The sequence below is a fragment of the Hyperolius riggenbachi genome, chromosome 1, assembly GCF_040937935.1.
Source record: "Hyperolius riggenbachi isolate aHypRig1 chromosome 1, aHypRig1.pri, whole genome shotgun sequence".
NCBI classification, from domain to species: Eukaryota; Metazoa; Chordata; class Amphibia; order Anura; family Hyperoliidae; genus Hyperolius; species Hyperolius riggenbachi.
In genome coordinates, this window is record NC_090646.1 from 97,834,845 (window position 1) to 97,857,091 (window position 22,247).

A 22,247-nucleotide genomic window follows, 5' to 3' on the forward strand; every position below is an offset into this window, starting at 1 on the left:
CCCTCCTTACCCAAAAAACTGGAAAAGTAAGTTCTCCTTCTGGTGAGTTCAGCACTAAAGACATGTACAAGCGTCAATGAAAACAAGTGCAGTGACTTGGTGACACATTTTGGGACAGATGGAAGAAACAGTATATCTCTACTTTGCAACCACGGAACAAGTGGCATACAGTTAGGCCCAACCTGAAACCTGGAGATGTTGTTCTTCTAAAAGATTGCCAATTGCAGAGAAACGAGTGGCTTCTAGGACTTGGCACCAAGATGTTTCCAAGTGAGGATGGAAATGTCTGCAAAGTAGAAGTGAAGGTCTGTAGTCGGCAAGAGAGCAAGTTGTTTCTCAGACCAGTGTGTGAACTAATTTTGCTATTATCCCCTACTGAATGATAGTGGTATCTGTTGATACCAGACGGGGAGTGTCATGTCTTGCAGACATCTTTCATTAAAATGGGTGCTAATCCATACAGGATTTATCATGTGGTAGAATGAGGTAGGACAGCGCCACCTACTGACCACTCTATTACATTGTTCTCAGTTTAGTTCAGCCTTCCTGTTACTCCTCCTCCTCTGTGATCTCATGTATCAGACAAGAAGGGAGTAGTCTTGCTATAAGCTGCCATTTTCACATGCTCTCTGCTGAAGAATCCTATCCATGCTTCTACTAGAGTCTGCACAGCCGGTAAGGCATTCTTTCTTACTGTTTTCTATGAATCTGCATACCTACAGCTACTAGCTGTAGGTATGTATTGTGTGTTATTTCTGTGTAGGCAGCTAGTTAGTATTTTTCTGTATAGTGAGGCCTAGTCAGCTAACCATGCAGCCATGCTGATGTGTGCACTAGTCTATCTATTGTATGCGATGATATGTTTATATGCAGTTCATGTACTTGTTCCATCCTTTCTGTTATTTTTTTCACAGTTTCACACCAACTTACTTCAGCTCATTAAAGCTACAGATCATTACCTAGTCTCAATTTATTGAGTAGTAGGAGGGTGTTTATCTGCCTGCTAAGCTCCATACATGCCCGAGGGGTACACGTGGTAGTGAGGACAGGACATCTGGAGAGTTGGGGGATCTTCTGACCAAACAAGGCTATATATGGATCAGGATCACCTTGCGTTTTGAAGGTCAGAGAGATTTCCCAAAAGCAGTTTTCCCATACATTATGGATAGGAGGATAGGAGGACAATGCCACCAACAGTGTACTGTCTGAGCAGTAAAAGCACTGAACAGTTGGAGATTTATAGATTTTGGATAAGATTTTTCGGGGTTTGGTACCACTCGTAGAATATTTTACAGGTTTTCTCTTTGATGATAATATTAGTGGAGGTTTTGGCCATTCGAGCAAAGAGCTCATCCCAATCAACAGGAGGAGGAGCAGGGAGGACCAATGCCCATTTTTGAAAGAGTTAATTTTTAGGTATGCAAGTGACAGCTTCTGTCTTGTCAATAACTTGTCAGGAATATAGTAAACATCACTGATTAGCAAATTACAGCCATAAAAGTAATCCTGGCAGGATACAAATTCTGAGAGCAGAGGGAGATAGAAAAAAGGTTAATAGTTTATGTGTTTTCATTTAGGGATGCTTTATAGGCTGCCACTGGGCAGAGACAACAAAAACATTCATTCTACTTTGTAAATGTTTAAATAAAATAAAACCACGGGATATCTATGGAAGTCATTTTTAGGAGTAGGAAGATACATACAATTATTTAGCTCATCAGTTTATGACATCACACTGTGGAAGGGGTTTCACCACAACATCAGCCATTTAGAGCCCCCTGATGATCCATTTGAGAAAAGGAAAAGATTTCTCATGGGAAAGGGGGTATCAGTTACTGATTGGGATGAAGTTCAATCCTTAGTTATCGTTTCTCTTTAATTCATAATGTTAAGGAAGGAAGGGGAGATGGAAGAGAGAACAAACAGAGAAGACTAAAAGAGAGAAGAGACAGAAATCCTGTCTGCTGCTCCTGTGCACTGGTCAGGTGCTTTCAAGTGCTCAGCATAGGCAATGGAGAGGTGGCACCCCAATGGAGTGACATCTGAGCATGGCTGCAACTGTGTTCAGACGCATGATGGAACAATTTTTTGCTGCTGAGTAGCACCTCCGCACGTCAAATGATGTTACACCCGAAAAGCACTCTGTGGCTGGCAGCTGGGAGAGGCTGAATTTCCTGATAAGCGCACAGTTCAGGCTCCTGTGTGAAAGAAGCCTGAAAAGGCGAGAGTAGGGCAAGCAGAGAGCAAGAGAGATGAGGCAGAGCAGAGCCGGGACAAGGTCCTCCAGCACCCAAGGCTGAGACACTAAAGTGTGCCCCTCCATCCCTCTCACCCCAGCCGTCACACACTGATTGCTATTAGTCTAAGAGGTGCCCCAGGGCCCCCAATACATTAATTCTTATTTCTCTCTACTTCAACTCCTACCTCCTACACTGCGCCCTGACCTGGCACCTCTCTCGCCTCAGCCTTGGCCCAGCCCTGAGGCAGAGGATGGAAGAAAAGAAGGAAGTAGAGTGGAAAGTGGGAGGATGGGGTAACTGAGGGCAGGTGAGGGAAGCCGGCAATGAAGAAGAGAGGGAGGTAAAGTGTTTCTGTGGGGGACGGGGTTAGGAGTGTATGCATGTGTGAGTGTGTGCGTGGGCAATGCAACCACTATTTGTAACCACAGAATGTATAGCAAAATTCCACGGCCCCCAATATTTTACTTATACAGCAGCAAAGGTAGTGTGAATATCAACATGCTTGCGGTGGGGGTTGTTTGGAGCAGTTTGGGCTAGAGATGGCCAGAACAGTTCCCCGGTGAACTTGTTCGCGCAAATTTCCACTGTTCGCGGCAAACTGCGAACACAGCGAGTTCGATCCTCCCCCTATACCTCATCATTGGGTTAAACTTTGACCTTCTACATCCCAGTCATTAAACACATGGCAGCCAATCAGGCTGCATTCCCTCCTGGACCCCCCCCCCATAAAAGGCAGCAGCATCGGCCATCTTCTCACTCTGTCTCAGTGATGAGCGAAAATGCAAATATTCTTTTCGCCGAATTTTCGCGAAAATAAGTACTATTTTCGTTTTAAAAGGCGAAAATTCGCCGAATATTTTCGCATTAATTTTCGCCTAAAGTCAGTTTTTTTCCGCGTTTAATATCTAAGCCCCCTTACAAGCTAGAATCACCAAATTTGCAGGGCATATTAACCACCTGAGCGGTCTGGACGAGCTCAGCTCGTCCAACACCGCCGGAGGCTGCCGCTCAGGCCCTGCTGGGCCGATTTACATCAAATAAAAAGCAGCACACGCAGCCGGCACTTTGCCAGCCGCGTGTGCTGCCTGATCGCCGCCGCTCTGCGGCGATCCGCCGCGAGCAGCGGCGAAAGAGGGTCCCCCCAGCCGCCTGAGCCCAGCGTAGCCGGAACAAAAAGTTCCGGCCAGCGCTAAGGGCTGGATCGGAGGCGGCTGACGTCAGGACGTCGGCTGACGTCGATGACGTCACTCCGCTCGTCGCTATGGCGACGATATAAGCAAAACAAGGAAGGCCGCTCATTGCGGCCTTCCTTGTTTATTCTGGGCGCCGGAGGCGATCGGAAGATCGCCTCCGGAGCGCCCTCTAGTGGGCTTTCATGCAGCCAACTTTCAGTTGGCTGCATGAAATAGTTTTTTTTTTATTTAAAAAAAACCCTCCCGCAGCCACCCTGGCGATTTAATCAGAACGCCAGGGTGGTTAAGGAGATATGTGGGTACAAGAGGAATTTTTTTTTTCAAAAAGACCTTATAGTTTTTGAGAAAATCGATTTTAAAATTTCAAAGGAAAAAAGTATACATTTAAATGCAGTAAATGACAGTTACTGTAGCAAACCTAGCGGTAGTGTAAATTTACTAATATCAAAAGAAAGGGCCAAGTGCCATGGGCCAAGTGCAAACTGCCAAGTGCAAAGGGCCAAGTGCCAAGTGGAAAGGGCCAAGTTCAAGTGCCAAGTGCAAAGGGCCAAGGGCCAAGTGTCAAATGACAAGGGCCAAGTCCAAAGGCAAAGGGCCAAGTGCAAAGGGCCAAGTGCAAAGGGCCAAGTGCAAGTGCAAAAGGTTAAGTGCAAACTTAGCCCTTTGCACTTGGCCCTTTGCACTTGCACTTGGCCCTTTGGCTTTGCACTTGGCCCTTTGCACTTGGCCCTTTGCACTTGGCCTTTTGCCTTTGCACTTGGCCCTTTGCACTTGGCTTTTTGCACTTGCACTTGGCCCTTTGCCTTGGCCCTTTGAACTTGGCCTTTGCCTTGGCCCTTGGCACTTTGAATTTGACACTTTGCACTTGCACTTGGCCCTTTGCACTTGGTAGTTTTCACTTGGCCCTTGGCACTTTCTTTTGATATTAGTAAATTTACACTACCGCTAGGTTTGCTACAATAACTGTCATTTACTGCATTTAAATGTATACTTTTTTCCTTTGAAATTTTAAAATCGATTTTCTCAAAAACTATAAGGTCTTTTTGAAAAATAGTTTCCCCTCTTGTACCCACATATCTTCTTAATATACCCTGCAAATTTGGTGATTCTAGCTTGTAAGGGGGCTTAGATATTAAACGCGGAAAAAACTGACTTTAGGCGAAAATTAATGCGAAAATATTAATGCGAAATTTCGCCTTTTGAGACGAAAATAGTAATTATTGGGATGGGATTTTCGAAAATGGCTTTGGTGAAAATTCGCAAGCAACACTGCTCTGTCTGCTGCCTGCTGCTAGTGAGAGAAGGGAGAGACATTGAAGAGATAGGGAAAGCATTAGTTAGGCTCTTGTTAGCTTGCTCACTGCACACTGTATTATACCAGTCACTGCATACCTTTCACTGCATCTGTGTAACTCATTGCACACTGTATTAGAGCAGTGAGTACCTTTCACTGCATCTGTGTGACTCACTGCACACTGTATTATGCTAGGCATACATGGCTCGTTTGTTTCCTTATCAATCGAGCCGCTGATGGCTCGATTGATAATATCTGACAGGTCCGATGACCTGCCGGATAGATTTCCTGCTCGATCCCCGCAGGCGGACAATAGCGGGGAATCGAGCGGCTGATAAGGCATGCCCGCGGGGACGAGCGGGAATCGATCCGCGCGGACGAGCGGAGATGCGCTGGCATCGAGCCGCTGGCTCGATACCGGCACATAAACTGACCGTGTATGCCTAGCCTTAATCCAGTGCATATCTTTCACTGTATCTGCTGCTATGTATTTGATACTGATTGTGTGCCTCTTTGTGATTACACACACTGTCTAAACACTATTGAATATTGTTAGTAGTACTGCATACCCCCCCAATATGGACAAAATAACAAGCATAGGCAGAGCCAGAGGCAGGCCACCCGGCAGGGCTTGTCGAGGTTGTGCTTGCGTGAGTTTGTGCGGCCCTCGACTAAAGTACAATGTTCAGAAGGCACGTACCATTAAAGTGAACCTCTAGACTAAAAATCTACTCAGCAGCACTGAAAAGGCTTGGTGTTTCTTCAATAGTTGCACAGCATCAGAACTTTGTTTTTCTTATCCAAAACTCATTTTTAGCTGCACAGAAGAAAACTGCCCGGGCATTTTTCCCCTGATGCTGTGCAAAGCATGATCAGATTTCTGATATTGTTGTTCTTGTTCTGCTGTTTTGGTGGAATTTTTTTTATTTTTTTTTTTATTTGAGATTTGAAACCTAGCGTGTGCAGCTGGGAGGGGTGATCAGGACACAGGGCAGTTGGAACTGTGTCTCATGCTCCCTGTCACCTCCTTTCAACCAAAAAGATGGCTGCCCCATGAACAAGATGGCTGCCCCCATGAAATCACAAACATTTGCCTGTTCTTTTAAAACCGGGTGGGTAAGAGATTATATTACCTATCTATTCTAATTAATATAGCTAATGTAACTTAATGACAGTATGTTTGTTTAGGCCGAAGTTCCCCTTTTAACCCCCAAGATTGTCAGGACGTAGTTGACTATTTAACACAGAACACCTCATCTTCCTCAGCTTCCGCATGGAACCGTGACATATCTTGCTCCACCTGCTCTGATTGGGGCACCCCACAACTACTTAACACTTAGCCGGCAGCCACAACCGCTACTACTAGCACCACAGCCACTCCATTTCAGATGTCGAAGGAGTTATTCACACATTCCTGTGATGAATTTACTGCACAACGTTTATTGTTACAAGATGAAGGTGCTAAGGATGTTACACCATCTCATATGTCTGAGTTAGGCGTTAGTATGGACGTAAGGTGTGAGGATGATGAAGTACCTGTTTCTGATACAAGCGAAGCTGTGGAGGATGATTATGATGAGGACTAGGTGACCTAAGCCCGTTTAAAAACGGGCTCTAGGTCTGTGTCAATCCCCATCCCCTCTCCTCTCCTCCCCTCCCACCTCCCCTGTCCTCTCCTCCCACCTCCCCTCTCCTCTACTTCCCTCTCCTCCACTGCCCTCCCACCTCCCCTCCCGCCTTCCCTCCGCAGTGTCACCGCACATGCGCGCACCCAGCCGCCCGTTGACCCGCCGCACGCCCGGCCGCCCGCACTGCTGACCCGCCGCACGCCCGGCCGCACCGCTGACCCGACCGCATGCCCGGCCACAGAGCTGAACCACCGCTGACCCGTTGCACGCCCGGTAGCCTGCTGACACGCCGCATGCCCAGCCACCCGCTGACACACTGCCCGATCGGCTCCCTGGTCCCAGGCTATCCCTGTGTAGCGTTGTCCGTGCTGCACAGTGCGCACATGCACACAACGATTCAGCACGGACAACGCTACACAGGGACAGCGCACGGACAGGGGTTTTATTATAGAGGATGATGATCCTGCCATGGATGTCATGTGGGTTCCCAACAGACAAGATGAACAGGGGGACAGTTCAGAGAGGGAGTCAGAGAGGAGTAGGAGGAGATGAGTTGCTGTAAGAAGGAGGGGGAGCTCGTTGGAAACAGCTCGTGGCAGTGTCCGGCGGGATGTATTTCCACCTATGGCCAGCCAGCCAACATGCCCTTCAAAGTCAGCTGCTGCCGCCACCGCCAGAATGCCGTCATCCCACAGCTCACTGGTGTGGACATGTTTTTGTGTTTCTGCCTCAGATGACAGCGATGCCATCTGTTCTATCTGCCACCAAAAACTGAGTCGTGGAAGGAGCAAGACTCACCTAGGGACAACTGCCTTACGAAGGCACATGATGAACAAGCACAAACAGCAATGGGATGAGCACATGAGGAGAAGCAGCACACAAAAGCAAAACCACCCTCTGCCTCCTCTTCCTCCTTCAGGTACAGCATCTTCAGCCGCTTTATCCCTTGCACCTTCACAGGCACCCTCCTCCACTCTGCCTCTCACCTTGAGCGGTTCCTGCTCCTCTGCCCACAGCAGCCAGGTGTCCATTAAGGAAATATTTGAGCAGAAGAAGCCAATGTCTGCCAGTCACCCCCTTGCCCAGTGTCTGACAGCTGTTACCATACCAGCTGGTGGACTATGAAGTCTTCCGAAAATTTGTGGTGATTGGGACACCGCAGTGGAAGATACCAGGCCGCAATTATTTTTCTAAAAAGGCGATACCCAAACTGTACCATGATGTTGAAAGGCAAGTGGTGTCATCTCTGGCACAAAGCGTTAGGTCAAGGGTCCATCTGACCACGGATGCCTGGTCTGCAAAGCACGGTCAGGGCAGGCACATTACTATACAGCACATTGGGTCAACCTGGTGACCGCTGGCAAGCAGGGAGTACCTGGCTGTGCAGCGGACCTAGTTGTGACACCTCCACGGCTTGCAGGCAGGCCTGCTGCCACCTCCTCTTCTTTCCCTCCTACTCCTCCTGCTACATCCTTTTCGCTGTTGTCCTCCTCGGCTGAGTGCTACTATACTGCTGCGATCTCCTCACTAACTACACATCCCCAGATCCCCAGGGCCTATGCCGCATGCCAGGTATGATGTTGTCACGCCATCTTGGACATGTCTTGCCTCAAAGCCGAGAGCCACACCGGATCAGCACTCCTGGCCGCTTTGAGGAAACAGGTGGATCAGTGGCTGACACCGCACCAACTGGAGATCGGCAACGTGGTGTGTGACAACCGCAGCAATCTCATTTCGGCTTTTAGTTTTGGCAGGTTGACACATGTGCCCTGCATGGCACATGTGCTGAATCTTATAATCGAAAGATTTGTGTGTAATTACCCAGGCCTACAGGAGGTCCTAAAGCAGTCCAGGAAGGTGTGTGGGCATTTCAGGCATTCCCACACGGCCATGGCGTGCTTGGCCAATATTTAGCAGAGAAACAACGTGCCGGTGAGGCGCTTGATTTGCGATAGCTGGAATTCAGTGCTCCTCGTGTTTGACCGCCTGCTACAACAGGAGAAAGCCTAGTGATCTCATGGTGATGTCGGACATGTGGACTTTCTTTAGTCCAACGCCTCGCCATAGCCCTTCTGGATCCACCCTCCACAAACGCCTCGACTGGCAGGTAGCCAACTACCTGGTCTTAAGTGCGGATATAGACACTCTGAGCAGCGATGAACCCCTGGACTACTGGGTGCGCAGGCTTGACCTGTGGCCAGAGCTGTCACAATTTGCCATCGAACGTCTGGCTTGCCTCGCCTCAAGCATCCTGTCAGAAAGGACCTCAGCGCAGCAGGAGGCATTAACAGTGAGAAGAGAAGTCGCCTAGGTCAAAAAAGTGTTCAGTACCTCACCTTTAATAAAATGAATGAGGCATGGATCCCAGAGGGCTACTGCCTGCCCGAAGACTAAGTCAGTCCCCACACAGCATCTCTGCCTGCCGGCCGCTTGACTGCTGACTGCCTTTTCCGTCAACACCAAAAGGGTCCAGGACTCCAGTTGGATTCCTGAATTTTTATGGCGGCTACTGCTAGCAGCAGCCGCTACCAAACACAATAATAATTTTTCTGGTGCTTGTACATGCCTAATTTTTCTGGCTGCACTGCGGCTGCAACAACAAAACAAAAGGCATGTACGTGTCAATTCCCCTTTGTGATCGTTACCTTGCTGCAGTGAAGGGGCTTGCGTATCGCAATGAAACAATGACCTATATGAGTGTGTTGGGGGCACACCCAAGATAATAAGGTTGTTGCTTCATTGTGGACAGACCAAATTCGATCAGCTGGACAGTCACTGTCGTTCTGTCATTGAGCTACCTCAGGCTGACCATATGGACTGGAAAACCGCCATCGCCTGCACTCTCGCCAACGTGCGCACCAGCTCGGCCATCACTACACAAACAGCAGTTTGCGGTGCGTTACACAGTGAGTTTGGTCTGTCAGTGTGAAGCAGTACACTACTTACACTACCTGATCATGTATACACACGCAAGATGTTTTTAAAGCTAATGTGAACCGGTTTAAAAAAAAGAAAAAGTCAGATACTCACCAAAGGAGAGGGAGGCTCTGGGTCCCATAGAGCATTCCCTCTCCTCTCCCGGTGCCCGCTGCTGTCCTGACTCCCACGTAGCGGTATTCGACCTTTTCGGTCAAATACCGCTGTCTCCCGGCCGAAGGGAGGCTTCGGAAATGCTTCGGGAGCCCGAGTGCTCCAGAAGACGGCCCGCTCTACACTGCGCATGCGCGCGTGCCCTCTATGACGCACTTGCGTGTGCGCCGCCTGTCTTCGGAAGGACTCCGCTCCCGAAGACTTCCGAAGTCCCCTCGGCGTGGGATGAGAACGGAGGAGCCAGCGCAGCTCCGGGGGCACCGGGAGAGGAGAGGGATGGCTCATTAGGGCCGAGCCTTCCCTCTCCTTAGGTGAGTCTCTGCCTTTTTTTTTTTTTTTAAACCCGGATTACATTAGCTTTAAGCACTTTATGCCTCCAATTTAGGAATGTAATATGATTTCTGCCCTTTAGGGATTGTAACTGCTCTGCAAATCCGTAATTTTCCCAGGGACTTTTGGCATGTATGCCACTCCGCCATGCCCCCCTCGAGGTGTTAGACCCCTTGAAACATCTTTTCCATCACTTTTGTGGCCAGAAACAGTGTTTGTAGTCTTTAAAGATCGCCTGCCGATTAAAGTCTATTGCGGTTCGCCGAGTTCGTCAGTTCGCGGACTTTTGCGGAAGTTCGCGTTCGCAGTTCGCGAACCCAAAATCTGAGGTTTGAGCCATCTCTAGTTAGGGCTAGGCATGGGTACGGGGTTGGTAAGGGTAAGGCACCGGTGGGGGGGGGGGGGGGGGGAAGGATGTCGGTTAGAGTTAGGCATCAGTGAGTGGGTGTCTGTGTGTGGTGGAGGGATTGGTTAAAGTTAGGCATCAGTGGGGGGTTGGTTAGTGTTAGGCATTGGCAGGGGGGCCATTAGGGTTAGGTATCGGCAGGGGGTTGGTTAAGGTTAGGCAACAGTAGAGAAAGGGCTCCTGTGAGAATAGGATTATGTAGTAAAATCTCGGTGAAATGTATCTATATTTTACTAACAAAATAACCAGTGCCCAATAGTAGAATATCGGAGCCGAGTGTAAAACTCGCAGCAGCATCCATATAACCCCTTAGCTATGTCACTGCTGTGGTGAATTATTAAAAGCCATTTGAAGCAATAAAGAGAATAGATCTCCTCAGAGGGAAGCCCCTGTTTAACAGACAAAATGAGAAAGGCTGGGATTTTTAGTTGGCTCATTTATAACTAATGTGTCACATTAAAGGGAACCTTAACTGCTGCGGAAAAATAAATTCACTTACCTGGGGGCTTTCCCAAGCCTCCTGCAGCCGTCCTGTGCCCGCGCCGGTCCTTCGGTGCCCTCCGGTCTCCCTCCGCCGCTGAGTTTCGATTTCGGACGACTGCCAGTCGTCCTGGGGCCTCTTCCGCATTCCTTGTCGTAAACTGCAGTAAAGCGCGTCCGCATGACGCCAAACGCGTCATCGCATGACGCCAAACGCGTCATGCGGACGCGCTTTACTGCAGTTTACGACCAGGAATGCGGAAGAGGCCCCAGGACGACTGGCAGTCGTCCGAAATCGAAACTTAGCGGCAGAGGGAGACCGGAGGGCACCGAAGGACCGGCGCGGGCACAGGACGGCTGCAGGAGGCTTGGGAAAGCCCCCAGGTAAGTGAATTTATTTTTCCGCAGCAGTTAAGGTTCCCTTTAACTGAGTCTGAAGAAGGCTTATTAGCCGAAAGCGTACTCTCCTTTTTAGTTACCCAATAAATGGTATCATCCTGATTCAAAACTTCTTGCTTTAAAGGGAACCATAGATGAACATGAAAAAGATGTGGGCTTCCTCCAGCCCCATACGCTCTGATCGATCCCACGCCGCCGTCCTCCGCTGCCCGCAGCTATGAGAACCAGGACCCCGCTCTGCCGTCAGTCGGCGTCAGTCTAAGCGTAAGGGAAGTGCGCTGTTTGCGTATCTCTGCAGCAGCCGCTGGAGAGACACGTAGAGGGCGCACTTCTCCTGTGTAGGCTGGCTCCGATGACGTCAGTGACGGGACCCGGTTGTCGTAGATGCAGGCAGCGGAGGACGTCGGCGTGGGATCGGTCAGAGCATATGGGGCTGGAGGAAGCCCCAGGTATGTATAACATCTTTTTCATGTCCCCATCTCTGGTTCCCCTTAAAGAGGAACTCTAACCACAGATTGAATTTCATTCCAATCGGTAGCCGGTACCCCCTTTCCCACACAAAATCTTAACCTTTTCACAAATAGAGCATCAGGGGGGTCTGTATGGCTGATATTGTGGTGAAACCCCTCCCACAGTGTGATGTCATGACCATGGTCCTAATAGTTTCCAGTCTGTGAACCTTGTTGCATTGTGGGAAATAACGGCTTTTTCCAACTGTCAAGTAAGCAGGATCTCCCTCTGTGCATAGAACTCGCAGTAAAAACCATTCCGTACAGATCGCCTGACAGAACTAAAGGTGTCACTCACCACCAGTGATAAATTTCAGAATGCAAATCAGGAAGAGGAAAGATTTTACAATGAGCAAACACTGACTAAATAATCTATAATGAATATTGTAAAAAATAAGCAGTTTTATTCATTAATTATGTTATCACTACATTTTCTCTTTAACTGATGGCTAACAGAGGTAACACAGTACTCTTCTGTTACTTTTAGTTACGTTTACAGTACTCATAGCAAACACGCCTTGTATAGACATCTGCTTAATGTGGGCAGGAAGAAATAGCTCCTTACAATTTGGTACGTACTGTGTCACCTGTTCTGAGAAACAGCACGGACGTGGCCAAGTTCTGCATAATAATGGGTTGTACATTCATTCTAAGAAAGCCGGGCTGACAACTGTTCAGCATCTCTGCAAGAAATATTAAGTCTTCAGAGCTATGTGCAGTTTCTAAAAAGGAAAATAGGTATTATTGGAGGTTTCGTTCTGTGTGCAACACTCCTACAAGTGTTCATCTTTTATTATAGTAGGAGACCTTTATCCCAAAGCTTGAGGGGGGAAAGGTGGGGTTACTACTCCATTCTAAGACAATGATGAACTATCAGCGTGATAATAGAGTGGAACATCTCCATGAGACACTGTTACCATTTCTGGGAGATTATCTTTGCGCTGTGACTGTCGCTTTGGAACGCTGTAGTGGAGACAGTGAACTGGAAAGCACCAGCAGTGATCTTGATAGGTTGAGAAGGTTTTAGGTCACAGGCTGCAAACAAATAACACAGACACAGAGAGAGCCACAATCTGTGCACTGGATAGTGTATATGTGTGCGTGTCTCAATCATACCAGCATATAGAAGACCAGTAGCCAGTAGAAGACTGGCACAGACACTTTAGGAGACAGAAATAGCCAGGCATCGTTGCGTGGAAGGAGGAGGAGAGCAAGCAATATGTGTCCTTCATATCTCACTTGGGGCTGGCTGCATCTGGAGTGACGTGTGAAGCTGTGTCCTAAAGAATTCACATACCAGAGCCACAAGGCAGGTATTTGTAAAGCTGCATCAGCCTGGGTTGGTTGTATCAGGCTGCAGAGAAGAACTTCATGCCTGTGGGGGATTCCCTGGAAATATGCGCTTCAGACACAACTTGGGCGCAAACGGGGCTTCTGGTCTTGGGGTGAGCAGCAAGTTTTAGAAGAGGATGTGCCAAACGATTTGAAGGGTTGCTCATGCCAAGGTTTGGATCGCCAGCAATGGTAATGATGTACACCGGAGGGCAGGGGTCTAGAAGGCGGACTGGCTCCAGTTGTGATGATCCAAGAAGACCAAGCTGCGTGGCTTGTTGCCGCTGTGATCCCACCACAGCTCTGAACATGGACTGCTACACCATCTGCCTGGAGATCATAGAGGACAACGCGGGGGGCTAAGCTTCTTCTCATGGAGGGCACCTATCCTTGCTGGAGCGCCCAGGACCACCAGGGCGGCACTATGGCGGTACCTTTTCGGCTTGGAGAGCACTGACCCTGCCTGGGGAACCCCGACATGTTCGTGAACAAGAGTGTCCTTCAAGAAGCTCAGCAAAACGAGTTGCTGGCAGGGCAGGTGGTCACCGGGAGCCTCCTGTCCCTACTCATCTTCTGGACCCTTTTTGGCAACATCTTGGTCTGCACGGCAGTGATTAGGTTCAGACACTTGCGCAACAGGGTCACCAACATTTTCATTGTCTCCTTGGCAGTTTCTGATCTCTTGGTCGCCCTTCTGGTGATGCCTTGGAAAGCCGTGGCAGAAGTGGCAGGTCACTGGCCATTTGGAACTTTCTGCAACATCTGGGTGGCCTTTGACATTATGTGCTCCACAGCCTCTATCCTCAACCTGTGTGTTATCAGCGTGGATCGCTACTGGGCTATATCCAGCCCTTTCAGGTACGAGAGGAAAATGACCCAGAAGGTTGCTATGCTGATGATCAGCGCTGCTTGGACTTTGTCCATCTTAATATCGTTTATACCCGTCCAGCTAAATTGGCACAGGGACAGGGGAGATATTCAGGCACTGAACAACCATACTACAGAAAACTGCGATTCTAGCTTGAACAGGACTTATGCTATCTCTTCCTCCTTGATCAGTTTCTACATCCCTGTAGCCATCATGATTGTCACCTACACCAGGATCTACCGTATTGCCCAGATCCAAATCAGGCGGATCTCCACTCTGGAGAGGGCGGCTGAACATGCCCAGAGCTGCAGGAGCAGCCGTGTGGACTGCAGGAACCACCACAGTCTAAAAACTTCCATCAAGAAAGAGACCAAAGTTCTCAAAACGCTTTCAATCATCATGGGGGTGTTCGTGTGCTGCTGGCTGCCCTTCTTCATACTGAACTGCATGGTCCCTTTTTGTGACAGGTCTTCTGGGCACCCTGGACTACCATGCGTCAGCGAGACCACCTTTGATATCTTCGTCTGGTTTGGGTGGGCCAACTCTTCTCTGAACCCCATAATTTATGCTTTCAACGCTGACTTCCGTAAGGTCTTCTCCAGCCTCCTGGGATGTGGAGAATGGTGTTCCACCACTCCGGTGGAAACGGTCAACATCAGCAACGAGCTCATTTCCTACAACCAGGACACGATCTTCCACAAGGATATCGTGACAGCCTATGTCAACATGATACCCAACGTGGTGGATTGTATAGATGAGAACGATGAGACCTTCGATCGCATGTCCCAGATCTCTCAGACTTCTGCCAATCTAGAGATGGCCACGGGCTCTGTGTGTGACTTGGACTGTGACACGGAGCTGTCCCTTCATAAGATTACACCTTCCATGCCTAATGGCTTTCATTAGTGTTTATCTGAGCCAGTTATTTTCTGATTACATAATAGCTCAATTTGGTGCCATTTGCAATCTTACGAGACAGCATCACCCATTCCCATAAGTAAGTTATTATGGTATGACAGATATTACATTTACAATGTGTCTATTTTCAGTGTTTTACTATAAAGGGGAGACCATGTCTATGTATGCATTGTGGAACCAGGATACTAAAATGTAAAGTCCATCTCTGCTGTCTACATGTGGGTTTGATATGGCTGTGTAAAACTAAAAGCTATAAGCTTGCTATACACCAGCGGTTCTGGATGCTTGCTTGGCTTACAAGGGCGAAAAGGCATAATTTGCATATTTAGTGGTAGTGCATTGTGGGTAACCACAATTGTTCACTTATAGCTGAATTATTGCAAATTTCCTTCTGTTTTAAGAAGGCAATTACACCAAGCTTTGCTTTTTTAGTAGGAGGGCTTTTTGGTTCCTTTTATCCCCCTATACATTCCTAGTAGTTTGGGTCACCCTGAGCTGCTTGGTTACTCTGAAGAAAGTAACACAGTAGGTAGTTGAGATAACATGAACTCTGGAAATAGCATAGTCACAGAAGGAAAATTACTTTTTATGATGTCATGGAGGAACTAAAGACATGTGGAGCTGCTGGCTGGGTCTCTGATTTCATTGAGGAGGCGCGGATAAGGCATGAGACAACATCTGAGTGCTTTAGAATGGTCATTTAGATACATGAACAAAAATCTAGGGCACACCACTTACTGACTTGACACACATGATCTCAATCTGATTGTTCAGTAATGCATTGCTATGTACAGTACAGTAGTATTATGACTTACCTAAACAAGAACTACTTTTAATAATAAGGGAAGGATTGGACCATAATGGGTGTTTTTTGTTTGGTTATTTTTTTGTTTGTTTTTGTTTTGATATACAGCATAGCTAAACTCCTCATCAACCCAAACAAGATTCTATCTACTGTTGCTAAATGCTACTACCCAAAACATATTATTATTTTTTGTTTGTTTTATTTTATACATGACTCCCTCACTTAATACATTGGTTGATAAGATAGCACAATCAGATTGGGGCATGTGTGTGGTGAGCTGTATGCTACCTTGTAAGGGATTAAAGCACACATAAAGAGAGAGGGAGATGGAGGGATATTTCTTTCCTTTTTCACAATACACATTCCCTGGCTTTCCTGCGGATCCTCTGTCTCCACTACATTTATCCATAGACCCTGAACAAGCATGCAGATCAGTCTGACTGGATTCATGTTTGTTTCGGGTGTTTGATTCAGATGGCACTGCGGGCAAAGAGATCAGCAGGATGCCAGTCAATTGGTGTTGTTTAAAAGGAACCCGAGGTGTGAGACCTACGGAAGCTGCCATATTTATTTCCTTTTAAACAATACCAGTTGACTGGCAGTGCTGCTGATCTTTCTGGCCAGTAGGGTCTGAATCATATACCTGAAACAAGCATGCAGCTAATCTTGTCAGATTTGTCATAGACATCTCATCTGGGTCTAATGCTGGGAATACACCAGCTTAGTGTCTAAAGTATTAGAGGCAGAGGATCAGCAGGTCAGCCAGGCAATCTGCATTGTTTAAAAGGAAACAAAACATGTCAGCCTCTATATCCCTTTGACCTTGGGATTCCTTTAAAAGGAAATAAATATGGCAGCCACCATATCCCTCTCACATCAGATGTCCTTTAATATTAGCTTGATAATGGTGAGCAGTCTATCAGATAGCAGTGATCAATACTACCAACTTGTACATTCTCATGTTTCAGCAGAAATCTATACAAAAATCATTGCAATCCCTAGTATTGCATTGCATGTGGGCTCTTCAGACATTGATTTAGTGCTTATCCTATTCCTGCCGGCTGGATGGTTCCTCCAGCATGCCTGTGGCTGGCCATATACCATGCCATCTGACTGTACAATTTTTGTACAATCTTACCAACTTTCATGCACTAAGAGGACCAATAGATTGCCTGTAGCTTGGATCTATTGTTCAGATGGGCTCTTATAATACATAAAGATGGTAAGATTGGTGATTGACTGCACCATCAGATTGCATAGTAGGTGTCCAACTTTATTATTATGACCATTTTTATTAATAACTTGCCCAAAATCAATCACAATCTGATTGATAGGGCATGTAGGAGGGATAGGGAGGAATAAAAGGGATTATATTGAGGGGAAAAAATGATGAAGTCAGCCATAGGTTCATGTCCATCAATGGACGTTGTCTTTCCATCCCAACCTATACATTCTAGTCTACACTAGCCTCAGAAAAATCATGACTGAGAAACTAAAACGTGGCTATCTCAAGGTGCTCCATTTACACATTTTTGCTCTGTAACAGTTGCCTGCCTTTTATGACATCATCTAGCTATGACATGTTGAGATTTGTGGTTCACTAGCATTTACAGATGTTCATGTTGTTTAAATGCCTTACAGAGTTGCCTCCAAATATCTGCAAAGTGTGTCTACTCCACCTCATCTGTGGTACCCAGACCAGCCTGACACGCCTGTTGCTCAGTGTCCCATTATCGCCCCCTGCTGGACACAAGTTAAATTGCTCCATTTTAAGACAAATGAAAATTGTGGCATTAACCCCCAAAATACCCCCTTATGATGATACATTCACAAAGCCCTAGAATGGGATCACATCGCTCTTGTTTAACTAAAATCATGCTTGCATTTGTTCAATCCTTGTAATAATGCTAATTTAATGGGGGTGAAAAAATAAATCAGCATTAAGGTTTCCACTAATGACGCACTCTTGACTGTACAATCTTACCAAACCTATGTAGTAGAAGAATAACCTAAAGGTAGCCATACCTCTAGTGATTCAGATTTAATCGACAAAGTGACCGTCTTTATTGGGCAAGCAACCTCAGTTTAGTTGATCGAAAGTCGATCGACTTGTGGCCCTCAAAATACAAACAATATCCTATGCGATTCACCTTCACTAATCGATCTGACTGATGTTGTATCTCCATGCTCTGAAGCAGTGGTGTAGCTAAGGAGCTGTGGGCCCCGATGCAAGTTTTACAATGGGGCCCCCCAAGGACTTTATACGTAACAATTGATACGGCGCACCAAAACTTGCCAATGGCAACTACAGTGTCAGAGGTGCAAGAAGGGGATGGGGAACCGTTTGTTAATGATTACCACTATTCAACGTGTCTGTAGAAGTGATTATTATGAGCACAGGACCAATAGAGAGCTAATACTGTAGTTGAGGGAGGGCTCCTCGGGGCCCCTCTGGCCCAAGGGCCCCGATGCGGTCGCTACCTCTGCACCCCCTATTGCTACGCCCCTGCTCTGAAGGCAAAAATCGATTGAGAGTTGATCAAATGATACATAAATAGTAGCCGATTCCTGTGCGATTGATTGATAACTTGCATCCAGCTCCATCGACTAAGCTGGTCGAATCGACATGATATCAGCCACTTTTCATTGATTGAAAATAGTAGAACCCCCTCGATTCTCTCTCAATTCGATACAATGATCAAATTGATTGGTCGATCATACAGCCAAATCGCTAGATGTACAGTATGGTCATCTTAAGTAAATGTACTTTGAATGGAAATTTTAGGTAGTGGTAAGATTGTACAACCAAGATTGTACAACCAAGATTGTACCATGGTGGCACCTTAATAGAAACCGTCTCTCAAGATGTATGCATGATTCCCAGCTGTGGCAGAAAGGGTTAAACAGATTCCAAAGAAGGCACACACTGCTATAATCACGTCTCACTGCCTGCGAGACCCAGTAATCCTCCCCTAAAGCTGCTCAGTGTTTCTAAAACACATAATACCAAAAAACAAACAAACAGCAAAACATGATACAAAGCCCTGGATGCTGCGTTTAGTAGATTTGTAAACACTGTGTTCAAAGTGGGTGATTTTACTAATGGAGTCATTTTCTCTCTTGGGTAAGTAAACTCGCCTTTGTTGCTTCTAACATTCAGTAATATGCAGGAGAATCCCTTTCTTCTTCCTTTCACAATTCCAAGGACATAGCTGAGTGTTTAAAGCAAGCCTGAACTGAAAATACACTTGTGAGATAGTTGTATGTGTGTGCAGTACCAATGATAAACAGAACATTAACATAGAACAGTGTCTCATAGTCCTATTCTCAGCTTTGACGGCTGAGTTTTTAAGTCTGCATTTTAAACAGCAGCCATGGCAGTCTGATAGGAAATCTGCTTTATCCAGCTTTCAAACAAACAGAAGTAATGACTCTGACCATTTCAGCTCTAAAATATTAGCAGCAGTGTTTTCTCAGCCAGTCAGAAGCGTTTTGCCTTCTAGTTACAGTTCAGTTTATCAGACTGTGTTTGACTGCCTCATTTGCTTATGTATGTTCAGGTAAACGTTTAAGTGAGAACTGACTTAAAATGTACCCGAACCGAAGCTTGGGTACAAAAAAAGATACTTACCTAAAGAGAGGGAAGCCTCGGGATCCTATTGAGGCTTCCCTTGGCGTTCTGGTGTCCCAAGCGCATATCTCCGGAAGATTGGCGACATGGCACAGTCCGCAATCTTAATGGGGCAACACATGGCTGTGCATACATGGCCATACTTGTCACAGAAGAGGAGCACAGCCCCGATGTGCAGGGGGCCCACGTTTGGCAGTGGGAGGGCAGAGGACAATGAGGGAAACCTCAATAGCACCCTGAGGCTTCCCACTCTTTAGGTAACTATCGTGTTCTGAACTTAAGCTCGGGTTCTCTTTAAAGTGAATCTGTAAGAAAAATTTTTTCTCCTATGGGGTGCTTGTCTCGGTGGAGGAAGCCTCAGGATCCTAGTGAGTCTTTCCCCGTCATCTTGAGCCTGGGGATCCAGCATTGGCTCCACTGAAAATCTCTCGACAAGTGCCAACAAGCTGTGCGGAGGTGCAGTAATACGCCGTGATATTTACAATCTGCCCTTCCTCACAGACTCAGTGTCAGCTTTCCGATCAGCTCAGGTGGAAATAGCGGAGTCCGATCATGCTTGGCTATTTCCATCTGAGCCCGATCAGGAAGCTGATACTGTGCCTACGCGGGAGCGCATACTGTATATATTGCCGCACGTGGTGCTTACAGCACTGGATCCTGGAGGGTGAAGAAGATGGGGGAAGCTTCATTACGATCCACAGGCTTCCCCCTCCTGATGTAAGTACCCCCCAGGGACAGGTTTTTTTTTTATTACAGATTTCCTTTAAGTCCCTAAGAAAGCAACTGACTCCATTATATATTGACCCTCTTAGTTTCCCTTTTCCCATTGTCACCACACATCCACATGCATAGGCTCCTCTGTGTGTGTTTAATGAGAATACTGCTTTTATTGCTGTAAAGAATAAAAGTGCTCTTACCTGTAGAGATCTGGAGATCTGTACACATTGGTGGGTATGTATTTAAGTGTACAAATATGTACTATTTTTTTTTCATCTGCAAGGACATTTCAAGAAAAAATAAATAAATAAAAAACTATGATGACATTGCACATTTTGATGTAAAATTAAATATGACTGAACTCTGTACTTGGCTTAACTTTCTTTAAACTGCAGTTAGTAGATTAATGGGAAGTATTTTTATTTGTTTTCAATTACTGTATATTCCGGCGTATAAGACGACTGAGCGTATAAGACGACCCCTCAACTTTTCCAATTAAAATATAGAGTTTGGGATATACTCGCGTATAAGACTACCCCTCTTCCAATGCACACCAAATAAAAATGTAAAAAAACATCATATACTGGTGCTATGTATGAGCAGATACTGGTGCTGTACTGTATGTGGTACCCAGTATATAACACTATACAGGGGATTGACTAGTTGGATTGGTCAACTCCACTCTCCCTCTACCTAAGTGGGGATTGGTCAGCTCTCCCTGTCTCCCTTTTTATCAGAGCGGTATGGAAGAACAGATTGCGCTGTGCCCATAAAACACGCCTCTTTCACCCTTCTGGCTCACCCTTGTATCCTATTTACCTCCTTCTCTGCCTCTCAGATCTCGTACATGTGCACCTGCGCTGATTCACTACAGTCCTCAGCAGGGAGATCTGAGAGGCGGTAACAGGATAGGGCGTATCACCCGGCATCAATGACACCCGGCGTATAAGACGACCCCTGACTTTTCAGATGATTTTCAACGGTAAAAAAGTAGTCTTATACGCCAGAATATACTGTAATTAGGAATCCCCTATGCGTTGATTGTTGTCAGCAGTTTCCACTGAAATGTCAACATTGACTTTGTTTATTGGCATTGACACTTATGCTGAGAATATGAGTTTTTTTGGCAGATAGATTGCTCGATAGATCATTTTCGACAGGTCTGATCTGATTTCGATCATTTTTCTGAACCCTTGTTTTATAGAAATGAACGGAAATCGTTCAGAAAAACAATCGGAAAATCGTTCGGCAAAGCGAACGGAAAAATGATTGGCCAGTAAATCTGCCGAAAAAACTCATCATGTATCTCCAGCATTAAAGGACAACTGAGGTGAGAGGGATATGGAGGCTGCCATATTTATTTCCTTTTAAGCAATACCAGTTGCCTGGCAGTCCTGCTGATCCTCTGCCTCTAATACTAACAGCCATGAACCCTGAACAAGCATGCAGCAGATCAGGTGTTTCTGACATTATTGTCAGATCTGACAAGATTAGCTGCATACTTGTTTCTGGTGTGATTCAGACACTACTGCAGCAAAATAGATCAGCGGGGCTGCCAGGCAACTGGTGTTGTTTAAAAGGAAATAAATAAGGCAGCCTCCATATTTTTCTCACTTCAGTTGTCCTTTAAAGTACACATAAACTTCTCTATCTGCCACAAATCTGAGAGGGGTCTATTGTCTACCCACACATTGCAGATTTCCAATAGATTTAGGATGGTATCTACTAAAAATCTTCCTAGCACCGCAGCCTCAGACTGGACTGTCCCTTATGCCAGGGCTTTTTAACCTGTTCACTCACTGTACCACTTTTATCACCTGAAAATTTTCAAGTACCACCAGTGTGCCTGCGCAATAGATATGACCCGATCAGACTTGTGTGTTTCTATCGGAGCCCGAGCAGAGAGCCACTACTGCGTGTGCACTCACACAAAAAAGGAGATCTTTGAGGGGTTCCAGCGCTGGATCCCCTCTACAGAGGAGGAAGGGGGAAGCCTCTTTGGGATCCAGAGGCGTCCTCCTCCCGGGGCACTCTTTTCTTACAGGTACACTTTAAGAAAAGAGGTGGCGGGGAATAGCAGGAGGCATTGGTGGGGAAAAGGATTATTAGCCATTATTAGCAGTCTGTAGGTAGATTGCCAATATAGATAGCATATCCAGTGTCCTCCCCCCCACTTCAATACAGGTAGCCTCCCCCACCACCAGGGAGCTGGGCAGTGACTCACCACAAAATTTGGTTCCCCCTTGCTTGCTCCTCACTGTGCTGTCCTTTGTAATAGTTCAGACCTCAGATCAGTGGTAACCCGGGCGCAGTGAAGAGACAGCCAGGCGAACGGTGCACAGTGACGGCGGGGCTGCGAGGGGTAGCCGAACTTTGTTAAGGCAGGACGGGACCAGAACAAATGTCA

At 46.7% G+C, this 22,247-nt stretch overlaps 1 protein-coding gene across 1 annotated transcript; it reads left to right on the forward strand.

The window, feature by feature from the left end:
- The first annotated feature begins 12,590 nt into the window (after nucleotides 1–12,590).
- DRD5 (dopamine receptor D5) lies at nucleotides 12,591–20,186 on the forward strand. The gene has a single exon (XM_068277443.1). It carries the CDS (start codon nucleotides 13,380–13,382, stop codon nucleotides 14,673–14,675), a length of 1,296 nt encoding a protein of 431 aa, XP_068133544.1. The 5' UTR covers nucleotides 12,591–13,379; the 3' UTR covers nucleotides 14,676–20,186.
- Nucleotides 20,187–22,247: the final 2,061 nt, after the last annotated feature.